The 15,380-nt window shown below is 42.3% G+C and overlaps 1 protein-coding gene across 5 annotated transcripts in view; it reads left to right on the plus strand.

Annotated features, from left to right (window-relative positions):
• The window catches only part of WDHD1 (WD repeat and HMG-box DNA binding protein 1), a 30,290-nt gene extending 23,197 nt beyond the window's left edge, over window positions 1-7,093 (plus strand). For all 5 annotated transcript variants that reach the window (XM_049828567.1, XM_049828568.1, XM_049828569.1 and 2 more), the window contains 7 exons: window positions 1,347-1,477; window positions 2,426-2,482; window positions 3,357-3,400; window positions 3,559-3,717; window positions 4,110-4,243; window positions 5,442-5,577; window positions 6,165-7,093. In XM_049828567.1, coding sequence (XP_049684524.1) covers window positions 1,347-1,477; window positions 2,426-2,482; window positions 3,357-3,400; window positions 3,559-3,717; window positions 4,110-4,243; window positions 5,442-5,577; window positions 6,165-6,365 — 862 coding nt within the window. In that variant the 3' untranslated portion in view covers window positions 6,366-7,093. The remainder of the gene's footprint in view (window positions 1-1,346; window positions 1,478-2,425; window positions 2,483-3,356; window positions 3,401-3,558; window positions 3,718-4,109; window positions 4,244-5,441; window positions 5,578-6,164) is intronic.
• The last annotated feature ends 8,287 nt before the right edge of the window (window positions 7,094-15,380 follow it).

Below are 15,380 nucleotides of genomic sequence, written 5' to 3' on the forward strand. Positions count from 1 at the left end.
CACTTCATTCCACACCTATCTTAAAATCCTTCTATCTTTCTCCAGCCCTCCTCTCTTTCAGTATCCCACCTCAGTGTATCCTATTTAATCTTACACCCTCCTAACTAATCCCAGCTCTTCAAAGCTATGAAAATACTACAGGTTTGCTTTGCATTTTTCCCCCCTCTGTTATCTGTGCTGTCTACCTTTCCTCTCCTACCTGCATCTGCTTTGTAAAGCACAATGAGGCAAAAGATGCGTGTGGTATTTTTTAAAATATAGACCATACAGAGGAGCTGTGTTCTTGCTTGGCCGCTGGATGGTACAGCTATAAGGAAAGTAGTTGCTAACCACCAGTCTGATAGCGCAGAAAAAACGTCAGTTTTGTCAGAAACAATGTCTTCCTATAGCAATTTTATGTATGAAGTTTGGAACTTAAGCAAGAGGAAGTGGTAAGTTCCTGAACTTATCTGTAGCCTTTCCCTAACTCTTCTGTGTGAAACTGCACATTCAAAACTCCTTTCTAAATGCTCTACCTTGTTCTTCTGGATCATGCATAGAAGCTGTAATCCCATGTCTGCAACTTCAGCCACTCTGAGGGTTAAAATTCATCACAAACACTGTATTGTTCTTAGTGCCAGAGTAATCTAATACTGACATTCTGGTTGAAAGAAATGAACCTTTTGTTTATGTATACACAAATTTTAGTAATCAGCAAAGATTAGGAGGGGAAATGCAAGAAATGTACATACTACTATACTGGGAATTTAGAGAATAATCAGATTAAACATTAAAACTTGCTGCCTAAGCTTCACGCTGAAAATATGTATCCATGTTACCACCTGTATTTGTTTATGTATGCAGAAAAGTAATCTGGTATTATTTATGATATTGGAGGTATATGTATTTAAATGGAGATTACAGAAGATTGTTTTATGTTTGCATTTATGTCTGTGGCAAAGTGTTCTGGCAACAATAGCAATGCACTCTGAAGGTGGGAAAAGGTTGCTGTTTCTGTTTGGGTGCTCGCTCTGTTTGTGTATGGAGCTGTTTGAAGGCCAGTGCATGTACTTTTAGCTGGGTGTGAACTTCAAGCAGTTTCATAGCTATATGTGGTCTTTCTTAAAACTACATGAGTACCACTTCAGGCAACTGCACTTGGTGTTTCAGGGTGAGCTGAAGTGGTTAATGAATCTTTATTTTATTTTTAGCAATCATCAGAGTTTAATCAGAGGTATAATGCAAATAAATGTCAAATGTTACTGTTCTTATTTCCTAAATTAGGTAAGTAAGTTAGCCTTCCATTGTTCCAGTTTTTCTTCTGAATGTGGTGACCGCTTCCTTTCTGATGAATGCCTTCCATTTAGTTACAGCAACTCTGCCACAGAGTGGAGTCGGCTGCCGGTCAGAAATGTTCAGCAGGACCAAGAAATGGAAGATGCGGAGGAAACTGATGCCTATGAGGAAGTAGAAGAAACACCAGAAGTGCATAAACAGAGTAAGAAAAATATATTCTCTGAATAGGCTGGAAGTTATCTAGATGTGTCTTTCACAGACTTAATAAGGAATTCTGGAAAATTCCCAGATTATTTGGCGTTTGGATAACTTGGCAGCCTGTTGGACTATGCAAACAACAGCGTTTTCTGTCTGTGGTTTTGTTTTGTTCTTTCGACATAAAATTTAGGAAAGACAGGCACGCTACCTGTCACGGGACACCACAAGTGAGGTACAGGAGGTTTGATTTAGAAGCCATTTACATAAATAGAAAATAATCCCATGTGTTTCAATGAGTTTTGGAACTGCAGCTGCAGCAGGGACTAGGTTTTCTGCTACCTAGTTAGAACAGATCTGGTAGTTTCTGATCTGTCTTATTTGGGTGTTGATGTGAAAAAATGCACAGGAATAACAGGGTATGCAGTAACTCCTGCCTGTGGGCTTCTTGTTACCTGGAATTCCCTGTGGGAGATGCATGGCAGTGCCAACCTGAGTGAGCAGGTCCATATTCCAGACTGTGCCTGCAGTCGCTGCAGAGTAACAAGTTTAGTGTGTGTCATCTGCTCTGTCACAGCTTGCTTATGCATTGTACTTAGTAACCATTTGAGATACCCTTGGAGAGTTTTTCTGTTATCTGATACTATTTCTAATGGACTAGGTCACTTTGTGAAAAGGTTACTTTGGTTTCAGCTCAAATCTTGCAGGAGTTGAATTGATAGACAAGTAGTTTGCTGGGCACAGTTTAAGGAATAAGTATACAACTCTAAGTTAAATCCAGGTAGAGATAACAGATGGTTTTGTAAAAGTGTACGTACAATTTGAAAAAGAAAAGTCATGCTTTAAAATATAGATTGCTTTACTATAACTTGTCTGTTTGGGGATTTGTTTTTAAAGAAGTTATGCTATTACATTTTATTGTACTTAAATATGTACCTCTTTCTTTTTTCTGAAGGGCCAAACCCTTTCTGCAGAGGTGTCACTTCAGCAGAGGTGACTACTCCGAAGTCTGGTGAGTAAATTCCCATTTATTCCAGCATGAGAGCTTTGTTATGCTTCCTGATACCTGCTCCTGCTTTTATCCTCCTACTAAAATTTAGTGCATAACAGTGTTGTCAGGTGGTAACTTGCACTGATTGTTGTTCTCATGTTTTTAAGAAGTTCCTTGTTCCTGTTGATGTCATCATTACCTAAAGATAACATATATGCATAACACTATTCTGATTGCCTTAGCTGTGCCAAATACTGAAGCAGTTGTCTGCCTGGTTGTGTTATGATGGGACAGGGATAAAATGAGAACAATGATCAGTTGATTTGTTTTACTAATCACAGGCACATTTATTGGTTGCACTTACAAAGCAGAGTTAGTAACCCTGCTGTAGAACTGTGAGTCTGAGCAGGCAGGGGCAGAGTATGACCTTTTGCTGTTTGTTGCTTCTTACGTCCTCCCAACCCTCTAGCAAGAATAATAGGAGTGGAAACGGATTTGGGAGTGGAGGAAATACTGGGTCTTCCTTTGGATTTATATTTTAAGCTGTTGGTCCTGTGTAGCATTTCTGATGACTAATAATAGCTGAGCATGTATAGTATAACCTTTGTGTGTTTATTAAAGCATCTTTCTCTATATCTGACCGCCTTCAAGCCTGGTGGGAACTTCTTTTCTTTGGTGTGGAATAGTTGATGCTTTTGATTTAGTTCTTCTCTTCATTTTTCAATGAACAGAGGCTGAAACACACACAATGAGTATTAGCCTTGATCTTTGGAAATGAGGCTAATGTTTCGTTTACCCATCTAAAATGTGCACATTGCTTCGTAGATCTTTATATATGTGTGTGTATACACACATACACATATTTTCACATTCTTTTTTCTTTCTTATTAAATAGTTGTAATTGTACCAAGCAGCCAAGGACGAGTGAATCCCTTTAAGGTAAGAATTTTGCAGCTGGTTTGATTGCGGTGTTCTGAAAATCACAACAGATGATTATATCTAACATTTACAATATAACTGTGACAGATACCTTGGAGGGACAGAGGAGGGGAACATGACAGAAAATAAATTAAATGTCTATTTATTTGTTTGGCTAGGTGTCATCTAACAAAAAGGACCCAGTGGTCCCCTCAGCAAATGTTCTAGACACTATGAGCAAACACTCAAAGAAAACTTCTTTGTCTAGCAGTCGAGCTGTAAACAAGCAGAACCCTCCAGTTATAAAGCCTCTGATTCCCAAACCCAAGTCCAAGCAGGTAATGTTTCGAGTCTTTTTACATTGTTTCAGTGAGCAAAGAACAGTAAATTGAATTTTACCAGCTTTTATCAAGTACAAAACCCTGTTGATTAAGTAAAGTATCTTAGATGGCAAAGTTCATTTAAGCGTACTGCAGAAACTATAAAAGCAGAAAAACCCTTTCAGTTGTAGAAATTACATTCTGCACTGAATCTTGTGCTTTTGTTTTAAATAGTGTTAAATAAACATCTCCTGTGCTGAAATTGGGTGGATTAGATGCTATATTAATGCAAGTGATTACTGTGTCTTTAGGAAAGACTTGGGTTTTGTTAGGCTACATGCTAGATGTTGTTTGAGAGTGAGGTGTTCTTACTTTTTTTTTTTTTTTTTTTTTACCCTCAATTTCTATAGGCTTTAGCAGCCTCCTTCTTCCAGGCTCGTACACCTAACTCTAGTGCAAAAACAGTGGAGGAGAGAGAAGAAAAAGCAGGAAATGAGTCCCATGAAGTCAAAGTCACTGCACAGGAGAACACTGAAAACAAAAGGTGAGTTGACACTTGTATCTCAATGCCATATTCCAATTTTGATAGAATAGCAAGTCCAAAAACTGTTTTGTTTCTGAAGATGTTGGGCTGGCCAAAGTAGCGTAACATCAAGATTAAAGTGTTAGCTCACAAGTTGTCATATTTGTGAACCCACTTCAGAAATTTAGTAAACTGCTACTTATACTATGCATATTATCAAACCTGCATAAAACACATTGGTTGGATTTCCAATTGCCGCATTACAATCACAGTGAAAGAACAGAGAAAAACATTCTGTTCATTAAGTCTTTCCTAGTGTGCATGGCAATGTAATTCAAAGTAGAAGTTTTGCATCAGCCTGAGACAAATAAATGTGTGAGTGAATAATAAATGAACAATGCAGAATGTAATTTTGGGGCTCTAAGCAACGATTTTTGCCTTGATACTACTTATGCATCTGATAATGACCTTTGAATGATAAATGAAACCATGCTGCTGTGCCAGTTCCAAGTATAGGAAATGCTTAAAAGTTTAAACATCTTTAGCAAATCTCCAAGGAAGTCTAAAAGCCGAGGGTTTTACGTGAAAGTGTAAAGCTTTATTTTAGCATGTTTTTTTTTTAAAAAGAAAACAAACAAAAAACTTAGATCACCTAAGGAGCACGTCTCTTCCTAGCTAAGACTCATAATCTGTCTCTTTCCTCTGGAGCAGATGTATTTCCTAACAATCCCAGTCCTCATGAAACTTGCATTATTATAATCATGTTTCATTTAGACTTCATTTAACTGAGGAAGATGAAGGTAATTATTATTCATTTGGACTAGCATTCTTTTCATTAACCTTTACAGATAATGTTCTAAAACAAGTGGTAAGGAGAATTGTGAAAAGGATTAGCTGAAACATGTTAATGTATGTGCTCTATTTTTAGGTTGATGGGACCCTGTCAGAAAGGAAGAGAACCATTATGCTTTGTCATTCTAAAACTGAAATGTCAATCTCTATATATATCACAGTTTTAATAAAAATGCTTGACTTAGTCTTGCCTTGTCAGCATGTTCTTTAACCATACTGCAATAGGAGAAAGCAGACTGCTGACTATATATGCCTTTTCCTTCAAGAACAAAAAAATCCAGTTAGGTGTTGTTTAGAAATATTGCTTTGGGGGATATGGTTTTCCTATAACCTTCTTAAACAGACAATTTTTGTATGCTTGTTTTAGACCACAGACAGGATTCCAGATGTGGCTAGAAGAGAACAGAGCAAACATTTTGACAGATAATCCTGATCTGAATGAAGCAGAAATAATAAAAGAAGGCATGAGTCGATTTAGAATGCTGTCATCAGAAGAAAGAGTGGTAAGAAAACATTCTCTAATTCTGGGGGGTTTTTTGAGAATTTTTTCCCCCACTGAATTGCTTGGTTATTTTTGCTTAGGAAGTTTTTTTTTAAATTTTATTGTTCTCCATCTTCATGGACTTCAGTTTTGAATTGGGCCATGATCTATGACATATACTCTATGAAAATATAAACTGTCTGAATAGTAAGTAATAGCAGAAAGCAGCTTTTCCAAAGTGGGGCGTGCAAGAGAAACGTAATCAATGAAGGAGTAGCAAAAGAGATGGGAAAGAGTTAAAAGTGACATAGCCAGGCTTAATTCATTGGGGCTTAAATTTGTTCTAAGGCTTTTTGGGTTTCTTGTTTGTCCAGAAAGACAATTAAGAGCTTCAATTTCATATACAGGCTCAAATGAAGTATAGTTTTGAAGGAGATTTTTAGAAAAAAGGAAAGTGAGGAAATTGTTCCTAACTTGATCCTTATTAGTTCTTAACAGGAATTATTTCAGTGCTTCCTTAGAATCAGAGAAATAAGGTGTATAAAATAAAGTGGTGAGTTTTGTGGCCTAGTTTGTAGTTTTCTGTTTAATGATGTACTTTCTTCAAAGGTGTGGACTGAGAAAGCAAAAGGAGGAACAGTTAATGATTTAGCAGAAGATAAAAAGCGAAAGCGTCCCACAGCTGATGAAGATGAAGTGAAAAAGAACCAGGAGCAAAAATCAGAGGACTCAAATGTATCCAAAAAACCAAAGCCTTTAGATCAATCTACAAATGTCAGATTGTCAGCTTTTGCATTCAAGCAAAGCTAAACAATGTGGTACCTTCTCAGCATCTGTTCTCTGAAAATATTAGGTAGCTCTGTATTGAGAAATTTGCTGCTGTGCTCAACGAGCACTAGCAAAAAGAGTGCCTTGCTCCAAATAGTCTTTTAGAAACTATTTTATTATCAATTCTTGAGAGATGTTGAATCCACTCTCCCAGTCCTTTGCAAGTTACTGCTATAAAGCTTGTTAGCAAAGCTAATACTAATGGACCTGTTAGCTAGAAGCAGAGTTCCACCCAGTGTTGTGTAGCTGTGTGTCTCAATATTTGTAATATTTGGTGCTAAATACAGGTTAATCATTCTGGGGAGGATAAACTACGTCCAAAAGCTGTCCTGTGGTTTTAGAGAGGGAAAGTAATGGCTTCTATACCATTCCTTCTGCCTGCTGCAAATACTTGCAAGAGAAAGACACTCGAGGAAATGGGAGTGAGGGGGAGATAGCTTAACATGGTGCTGGTGTTCAGCTGCATTTTCAACATCTGTGGCTGTGACAGTGGCAGAGAACAGCCGGATTTGGGCAGGGACAGAAAACCAGGGCAGAAGCTGAATGAGGAAGGTCAGGTGTGCAAAAATGAGCCATTCCAGACTGTGCAAATGTACTTTCCCAGTCTGTGCCTCAGCAGGGTCCAGAAAGTGTTCAGAACTTGAAAATCTCTGTGTTGTTTTATGTAACATTTGTTTTTAAAATAAAGTGTGAATGTTTCTTTATTTTAAGGTGGTGGTCTCCTTTGCAATGTTTGTAATTAAACAGACTTCACCTACAAGACATAGGACAGTTGTATTTACCCTTCTCTGGAGAAAAGGCAGTAAGTATGTCAAATGTACTTGAAGCAAACTCAAAGTTTGAAACTTTTTTTTAAGAATAAGGTAAAATAACTCTTTAGCATAACAACTGTGACTGAAGAGTTCTAATTTAGTTTTTTTTCTCTGGGTTTGCTCATCCTTTCATCATTTGGTTTTTTTCATTCTTCATTTGTCTTCACATTATTACTGAAAAGACAAAGTGACTGTCCATTTAGAACACACTGAAATCTGTAGATTGAAGATTCAGTGAGATTTCTGTGAAAGCCATTAAATCTTAGTGCAAGAGGTGATTTGCTAGACTTTTTTAGAAATTGCTGCAGGTCACTTTGGAAAAAACAGCTCCTGTTTTCACTGTATGTAAAAAAACAGGGGTCATGATATCAACCAGGGATAGTAAATACAAATAGAGAAAACTCGAAGACCTGTCACTTTAAATGCTTTTTTTCATCCACAGTTCTTATATATTGTTACACATTTTATTTAATGCTGGTAGTAGACAGCAAGTAATTATTAATGTAAATAATAATTAATTTTCTGTATTGACATAATGTGGGAAGTTCAGGAGAGCAGTGGCATATTATAGTGATTTTTCTACACTCTTTGGAAAGAAATTACTGTATCAGAGACTGGAATTTCTTTTTAGGCAGTAAAGCATGTTTCCATGTTTGGGTGTATTGGAGAAAAATGGAATTGCATCGGTAAGAAAAACATCCTGATAGAAAAATCACTATGAGCTTGGTGAACTGTGTAATGTTTTTTTTTCTGGTAGACTAGGTGTTTCTGATGATGACGTGAGCGTCTTGAGCATGGTGCTGGGAGATGGTCTGGGTGTGAACGGATGGCCTTTCTTCTTATCTGTATACATGTAATCCATACTCAAACCACTGCTGCAAACAGCTGGTCCCACAAAGCTTCCAAAGTCCTTCTGGCTCCTGTAGGAGGGGGGAAACATCCAAAGTAAACTTCCGAAGTGAGAGTTTTCTGGGCGCTGGACATTTGCAATCATGTTGCCCTTCTGAACAAGCATGCCAAAGGTCTGTTTTAAAGGGAGGCTCCTGGATTTGGTGGACAATTTCCTGGAAATCACTGGGGATATCAGGCACCATCCTGCATGTCCCTGGTTCCTGTTTGCTTTTCTCTTGGCTTCATTTTTGGGTATAATGCTTGTGGGTTTCATCAGACCCAGTGTCTGCAGCCTTGGGGTCACAGTCTGGATCTCACTGCTACCCCTGTAGCTGGTTAGAGGCTGCAAAACTGTTTCCAACATCAGATTTGAAATATTAAATCGGAGCTGTGTGGCTGTGATGGTGATTGCAGCAGTGATTTTTAATTATGACAGTTGCTGCTGTCCACAGCAATAAAATAAACAGCCAAGAGGCGCTATTGAGATCATGGAAGCGAGTACTTCGCTGCTTTTACCCTAGGAGGATCATCTCCCAGCTAGGCTGCTGATAAGTTTCTTTCATCAAAGATGGGTTTTGCTCTATTACACAGCTTCAGGCAGAGCTACAAATACACCCTCCATCACCTGGAGCCTTCCAGGGAGCTGTGCCAAGCCAGCCGGGAACGGGGCGCACTCATCCGGCAAAAGCACTGGCAGGACAGTGCTAAGTATAACTTTCAATTTGGGTGGAAATGAAATGCCAAACCAAAAATGAACAGAAAACGTGGAACGGATTTTCAAGTGAAAACAGTTAAATCTCTAGTAGCATTTTTTTTTTTTTTTAAAGATGCTCCCTAAAGAATTTAATCAAATTTCACTGAAGTCTTCAGAAATGCTTGTTTGTCCTGAATTTGCCATCTTTCTTCTGGAAAACCAGGTATTTTAGAAAAGCCAACCAGGAACCTCCCTGATGTTAGTTGTTCCTACGGTGCTCAGAAAACCAGAGAGGGAGAATTGCACTGCAGAAATATCCGCTCTTTGAATTGGATTTGAAAAGCTCCAGCTATTGACCTGCTGCCAGGGCTCTGCTGTGACTGTGCCCTCCATGTTGCTGTGCCGAAAAGCTTTGCTGTGTCTAAACCCAGCCCCAACTCCCCTGTCTGATTATTGCCATTCCTCTTCGGATTTCGGGAACACAAAGCACCTTTTCCTTGCTCTCTGAGTCTGTCATCCTCCTCCATTTCATTGCATCATTTGACTTTTAAAAAATCCCTTTCTTATGCACTTTTTCTGAAGAAGAAAGTCATGTTAAAAAAGTAGCATGTGAAAACAGGTAGCAGGTGATGGAGTCTGCAAAAAGAGAATATTGCTGACTAGTTGTGCGTGTGGCATTTTCTTCAGTTACCTCTGCTGCTGCTCCGTGCCTAACCCAGAGCTGCTCCTTGCTGGAAAGATGCAGCTACTGAAACCCAACAAAAAGTCTCAAAATAATGGGCAGAGTCTGACAGCTTTTCAGGGGGGATATAATCCAAAGTAGCAAACACCCACCTGCCTTGTTCTGCAGCTGACAGAGCATTTCAAGCCCTTTATCTTCTGGAAAGATATATAAACTACCTACTAGGTGTGCTGGAGCGTTGCCAACATGTTGGACTTCAGAAGGAGTGCTGGATCCTCAGGAAGCTCGGCATTTATTCAGAGAAAGAATATTTGTACTATAAATAAATAAAATACCTGCTCATGTTCTAAAGAATATTTTCTTTGGCTTTCCCAGCACTTGCTCTGTAATGTAGTTTTGCTATGAAAGAAAACAACAACACCACGACACTGCTAAGCTGAGCTGATTAAACCAATGCAAAAAGTCTTGTTCGCCTTCGGAGCATCATGTTGCTGTATCAGGCAGGAGCTGAGCTTGGAGGAGGATGATGGGTACGTCGGGAGAGGAAAGCACTCTTCCCATGGTGTTTTGTTTCCTACCTGAGCTGCTTGCTGCTGCCTGTCCCTTGCTGCCAGGCTCAGGCCCACGGGCTGACAGCCGAAGGGTGGGCAATGCTGCAGCTGGGCTCCAACAACTTCGCTGAAATCATATTTTGCATACTTTTTTTTTTTTTAAGGGTGTGTAATGCCAAATCCTGACAAAGAAATCTCTCTGCCCCTTTGCATGTCGTGAATCTGTGTCAACTTGTGTTATTTTGGATTTGGAGAGTTTTCTTTAGCTGTGCTTTCAATCCCAGCGACATGCAGCCTCTGGCGAGGAGGCCGAGTACATGTGGTACGCAGCACAGAGCAGTAGCTGTTTTCAGGTAAGTGGTGTAAAGCTGTAATAGTAGGAGTTTTAACTTTTTGTTGTTGTTTTCAGTGTAGTGTGTGTCAGATCAGAAGGTCTATTTGCAGTACAGTGTTCAACAACTTTATCGCAAGTATTTGGTACTGGAGTGTGATAGCAAATATTTTGTGGCAATGGATCTCTTATTAAGATACTCATCTCTATGAGGGAAGAAAGATGCCTCCTCTTGGCTTCTGGGGATGTCCTGTGCCTCCAGTTCTTGTGGCAAACCTGATCCATCCTTAGGTTAGCTCCACTGGTGTTGGTTAGGGTTCTCCAGGGCTTCTGCTGTGTCCCTCCCTGAGGATTTGCATTCACCTAAAGTGAAGTTCCCATGGCTTGTTTGGAATTGCATTCCCTGATTAGAAAATTAATAACTGTTGGTTATAACTTCTCTCTTTGTTGCTGCAGGAACGAGCAATGCCTTCAGACTCAAAACAAAGATTTGCCTCTGTGGTTGTCACCAGCTCCGACGGTGCGCACAGCTGGGGCAGCTTGGTTACTCTAGCTTGGAGAGTTTCTTACCTTTGTAGGCAGTAAAAGAAAGCTGATACCAATGAGGAATGGTTTTGGGGTGGGAAAGTCAAGAAAACTCAAGCAGCTTGGATGCCTGGAGTGGAGCTGGGCAAAGGAGACCCTGTGTTTGGACAAGCTTTCCCCTCCAACATCTGGCTACGAAACACACCTCAACTTCTTTCCAAAGAACTTAACTGTGGTGGTTGTGGAGTGACTCAGTTTGGTGTTCTTGGCTGGCTAGTCCAAGGAGAAAACAACAGCGGTGAGAACTGCCTATGAGAAAGTCGGGCATCTCATGCAGTAGAGCTCTTTGATGGAGAACAGCAGACCTGACTGCTTCTCCTCCCAATTGATGTACTAAATGTGCTCAGCTGAATGCTGCCATCTAAATTTAATAGTAATTCATTTACTTAAAGGTAGGCAAAACACGAATACCTATCTGGGCTGCGAAAAGAGCCACTTGATGCTGGACTCAATTGCACACGAATGGCAGAGGAAATTTGCAGGAATAGTTTCAAGCCGTGTGTTGCCAGGGAACAGTCCAGTGTACAAATCACATTATCGATCTTGGGGTAATAACAGTGAGAAGCAACAGAGGGGAGCGATGCGGGGACACGGCTGCTATACCTGTCTGCCCTGCGTGTGAATCAAAAGCTGTCCTTGGTTTAGGAGTGGGCTGGAGGGACCTAGAGATCGTCCTGGCTGATGTCAGATAGCTCCCGTTGGAAACAGGGTACAGGTCCACAGGAGCCTGGAGACTTGTATTATACAGCTGTTTTCACCTTCTTAAAAGCATAAATATGAATTTGCCTCCTGCAGCCTGCCCGGGCCATCCCTCTGAAGTTTTCCAAATTTCAGGGAGCAAAGGCTGGAGCGGTCTATCGGTGTGAGATCCTGTGACCTTGCTCTGGGAAGGCATTGAAAGGAAAGCTGGGGCAGGGCAAACCTGCTGATTTCACTTCCAGTTTCAGCTCTAAAATGAAAGACCTCACCAGGGAAGTTAAAATGCAGATCGCATCTGCAGAAGACTCCTCAGACCTTGGGGATCCTCTGTCCTTACAGACCAACAGATGCCCCTGTAAGAAATTAGTATTTTAGGAGCCTGTAATCAATTTTGCTTGTTATTCTGGGTAATAGAATTAAATTGCTCATGATTCACTCTTTAAACTGACACACTGTGATTCCAGGGGCTGATAATCCCAAGCTGTATTTCCAGGGCACGGGAAGGATGTCAGTAGGCTGTGACGTTGCCATCCATCGCCGCCGTGGGCACAGCTATTATTTGAAGATCACGTTTGGGTCTCGTTCTGGCTTGATGTTAATAGCAGGATCGATCTGCATTTCTCTTTTCTTGCTTGAGCCGTTAATGATACGCTGGGTTGACGCAGATGGTTTGAGAAGGTGGAATTCATCATCTCTAACTTCAAGCTCTAAGCCCAGTCCTGAACGCTCCCACTTTATAGTCAATGGAGGAAAAATTAGTGTCTTTTGTGTGTGATTTATCTCAGCCTTTTAGCAGCTGTCAGTGCAGAAATTGCCCTTGAGATACCTTTTAGATGTCTTCATCTGACCCAGTGAAGACTGCCTAGGGTCTCTTAATCCTTAGCCAGCTTGGCTTGGAGAGGTTTCTTTCAAGAGCCCACTCTTCAAACCCTGAGGAGCATCTCAGGCACGCAGGGAATGATGCTCCGGCCCTTCCCCGCCAGGTTCCACTCAATGCCACCGAAACCACAGGGAAGCTCAACTGACTAAAACAGGTCAAGGAGCTGGAGCCTGAACACGAACCCACTCCCTCCTGTCCCTATTTTGTATTTTCCCTACTTTCAAAGACAAGAGAGGGCTCTGACTGTCTTTACCATGGACCACGCACCTGCGTGTGCCCACCTTGGCACCCAGCAGCATCCCCTGGCTCTCACGGGGACCCCCCAGGTACCCTCCAGCAGATGTGCTAGGCTTTTACCTGCTCTAGACCTTATTCTAGATTTGCAAATAATTCAACTTAAAGCCTCAGGGTGTTTTGCACTCCCTGTTTGATTGCTTTTTAAGAATCTCTCTTCAATCTTTGAACAGCGAAAATGACCCCCAAGCTCTGAGCGAGCACAGGAAAGAGAAACAGCAGATTCCCTCTAGGAAATTCAGAATATTTTTTAACACAACGTTGCATGGTACCGTCTGCCACTCTTTTATCGCCTGTGTTTTTCTTTTTTTTGGGTATAATGAGAAATAGCAAAGAAAAATTTCTTGGGAAGGCTACATGAGAACATGGGGTGTAATTAATACGGAACAACCAATAAAATATTATCATAAGTTACTTAAAAATAAAAAAGGGCCAAGCATTAGTGCTTCTGCTTACCCGGCTGATGTGGGTTTGTGTTTCAGAAGGAGAGGACTTTGCTATGACTGGAAATCAGGCTGTGTTGTAACACATCCTGACACATGCCTAAATTCCCTAAACCTAATAATTCTGCGTTTGCAAATGCTGTTAGCAGAACTGCCAGCATCGGCTCCCGCGTGTGCAACCTCTGCTCAAACACGCCCAGAAAAAGTGGTTTTCTGCACATCCACACAGTGCTCATGCTAGCAAATAAGCTGGTAACTGCCCTTCTCTCCCCGTAAGTTGGAGAAAAATTACAACCAACTCCCACAGCTGCTGAGTTCAGACCATTATAAAGTCCAGGGTGACTCTGGAGGGAGCTTATCTTATTCTTTTCCAAGAAAATAAAGGTAGCAAAGACTAGGGAGTGCCAATGTACTTAGATGCCCTTTACTAACGCCTTTTTCCTATGGATGATTAGGTCTCAGTGGTTCATAGCTCCTAAGAAATGCTACACAGCCTTTGAACTGTGTCAGCTTGGTCTGGATCCAAATGAAAGTGGTAGTCGTCCTGCCGAGTCCCATGAACAGTTTTTGCATGTTTCTAGTAAGGGAACCCATCTAGTTTATACGGAGGATTTGGACATCCTCAGAGGGTTGTGAAATGATGGGAGGTACCCAGCTCCACGCCAGTGGGTGTCTGGGGAGGAGCAGGCATGGAGTTCAGGGCTTCAAATCCTCCGGTGTGGCAGTTTCTGTTCCCAATTGGCGCCTGGGGCAATAAAACCGCAGTAAAGCCTGACTGGCTGCAGGCCAGCGCCGGCCCCTTGATTTCACCTGAGTCATCCTGGCTGTCTTCTGGTAAAACCTGTGATCGGAAACGGAATGATAAATGTGGAACGTGTTACTGCTGCCGTTTTGGTGTTGTTTTTTTTTTTTTCTTTCCTTTTTTTTTTTTTTTGTGCTTGTCTTGGTTGAATGTAGCTCTTGTGCCTGGAGACGGAGGAAAGCCAGTGAGTCATGCTCTGCGCCCCATCCTGCCCACAGCTCCTTCCCCTCCTTATCTCCCCGACAATTTACCACTTCCTAGGAACAGGGGCGAGGGGAGAATTTGACCCTGCTGCCTTACAGACAGATCAGGTGTGAAAAGAGAGGGCTTTGCTGTGTCCCTTAGCATCTCGGCCATTTATTTTGATGGCAATCCATAAAATATTAGTTACCCTGCTTCCCCTTGGGGTGACGGAGCATACACCCTACGCTCAGCTGAACCTTAAGACTCAGTTTCTAGCTCATAAAATCCCAGAATAGCTTTGGCTGGAGGGGATCTCCATCCCAAACCACCTGCCCCGACATTTATTTGTTCACCAACATTTGAACCCTATGTGGGGCTGGGGCAGAACGGGCTGCCAGCTGCTGTTGGCAAAGATGAGCAGTGCTCTGTTTGTCACATTTGCCCCCAAAGCGTTTGGAGGATGCTCAAACCACTGGCAGGGGTGACATCCCAGCCGGATCCCTGTGGAAACCCCAAAATATTTGGCATCGGTCATCAGAGATGGCGCATTTCCAGAGCCACGGGTGGGAAAATGAAAACGTCGGGGCACGTCAGCCCTTCAGCAGGAAGATGTCTGCAGAGCTCACGGGTTGGAAGGGACCGAAACCCAGCCGTGACGAAGCGGCAGGGACTGTGTCACGAAGGAGGGTCAATCCACACCCGGGATCTTTCCAGCGGATGCATCCCGCCGACCCGAACGGTTACGATGGTGTTCCAGCAGCGCCGGCGAGCTACCTAGTGGGGTGCGCCACCATCATCACCCCGGTGGGAGATGGACCAGCTCTGGAAGTTGAAGACAAAATGGAGAACGACGTTGGGACCTGCTGCGCAAGACAAGGCCCCGCATCCCGGCGGGACCCTTCTCATCCATCCCCCGCTGCAGCAGCCCTCCCCACGGACGTTCCCCATAACAGAAGCGATGGAAGGGGGTTCCCCTAAAGCGGTTTGGGGCCCGGTTTCCCTCACACACCCCCCGGTTCTCTCAGCCCTCCGCCTCAGCCGGCGGGTCCGGGCTGTTCCCCCCTCACACACCCGCCGCAACGGGCTGAGACCGGCCGGCTCATGACACAGCGGGTGACGTGGCGGGGGCGGCGGCCAATGGCAGCGGCGC

Source organism: Accipiter gentilis, chromosome 25 (genome assembly GCF_929443795.1).
Source record: "Accipiter gentilis chromosome 25, bAccGen1.1, whole genome shotgun sequence".
Classification (NCBI taxonomy): domain Eukaryota; kingdom Metazoa; phylum Chordata; class Aves; order Accipitriformes; family Accipitridae; genus Astur; species Astur gentilis.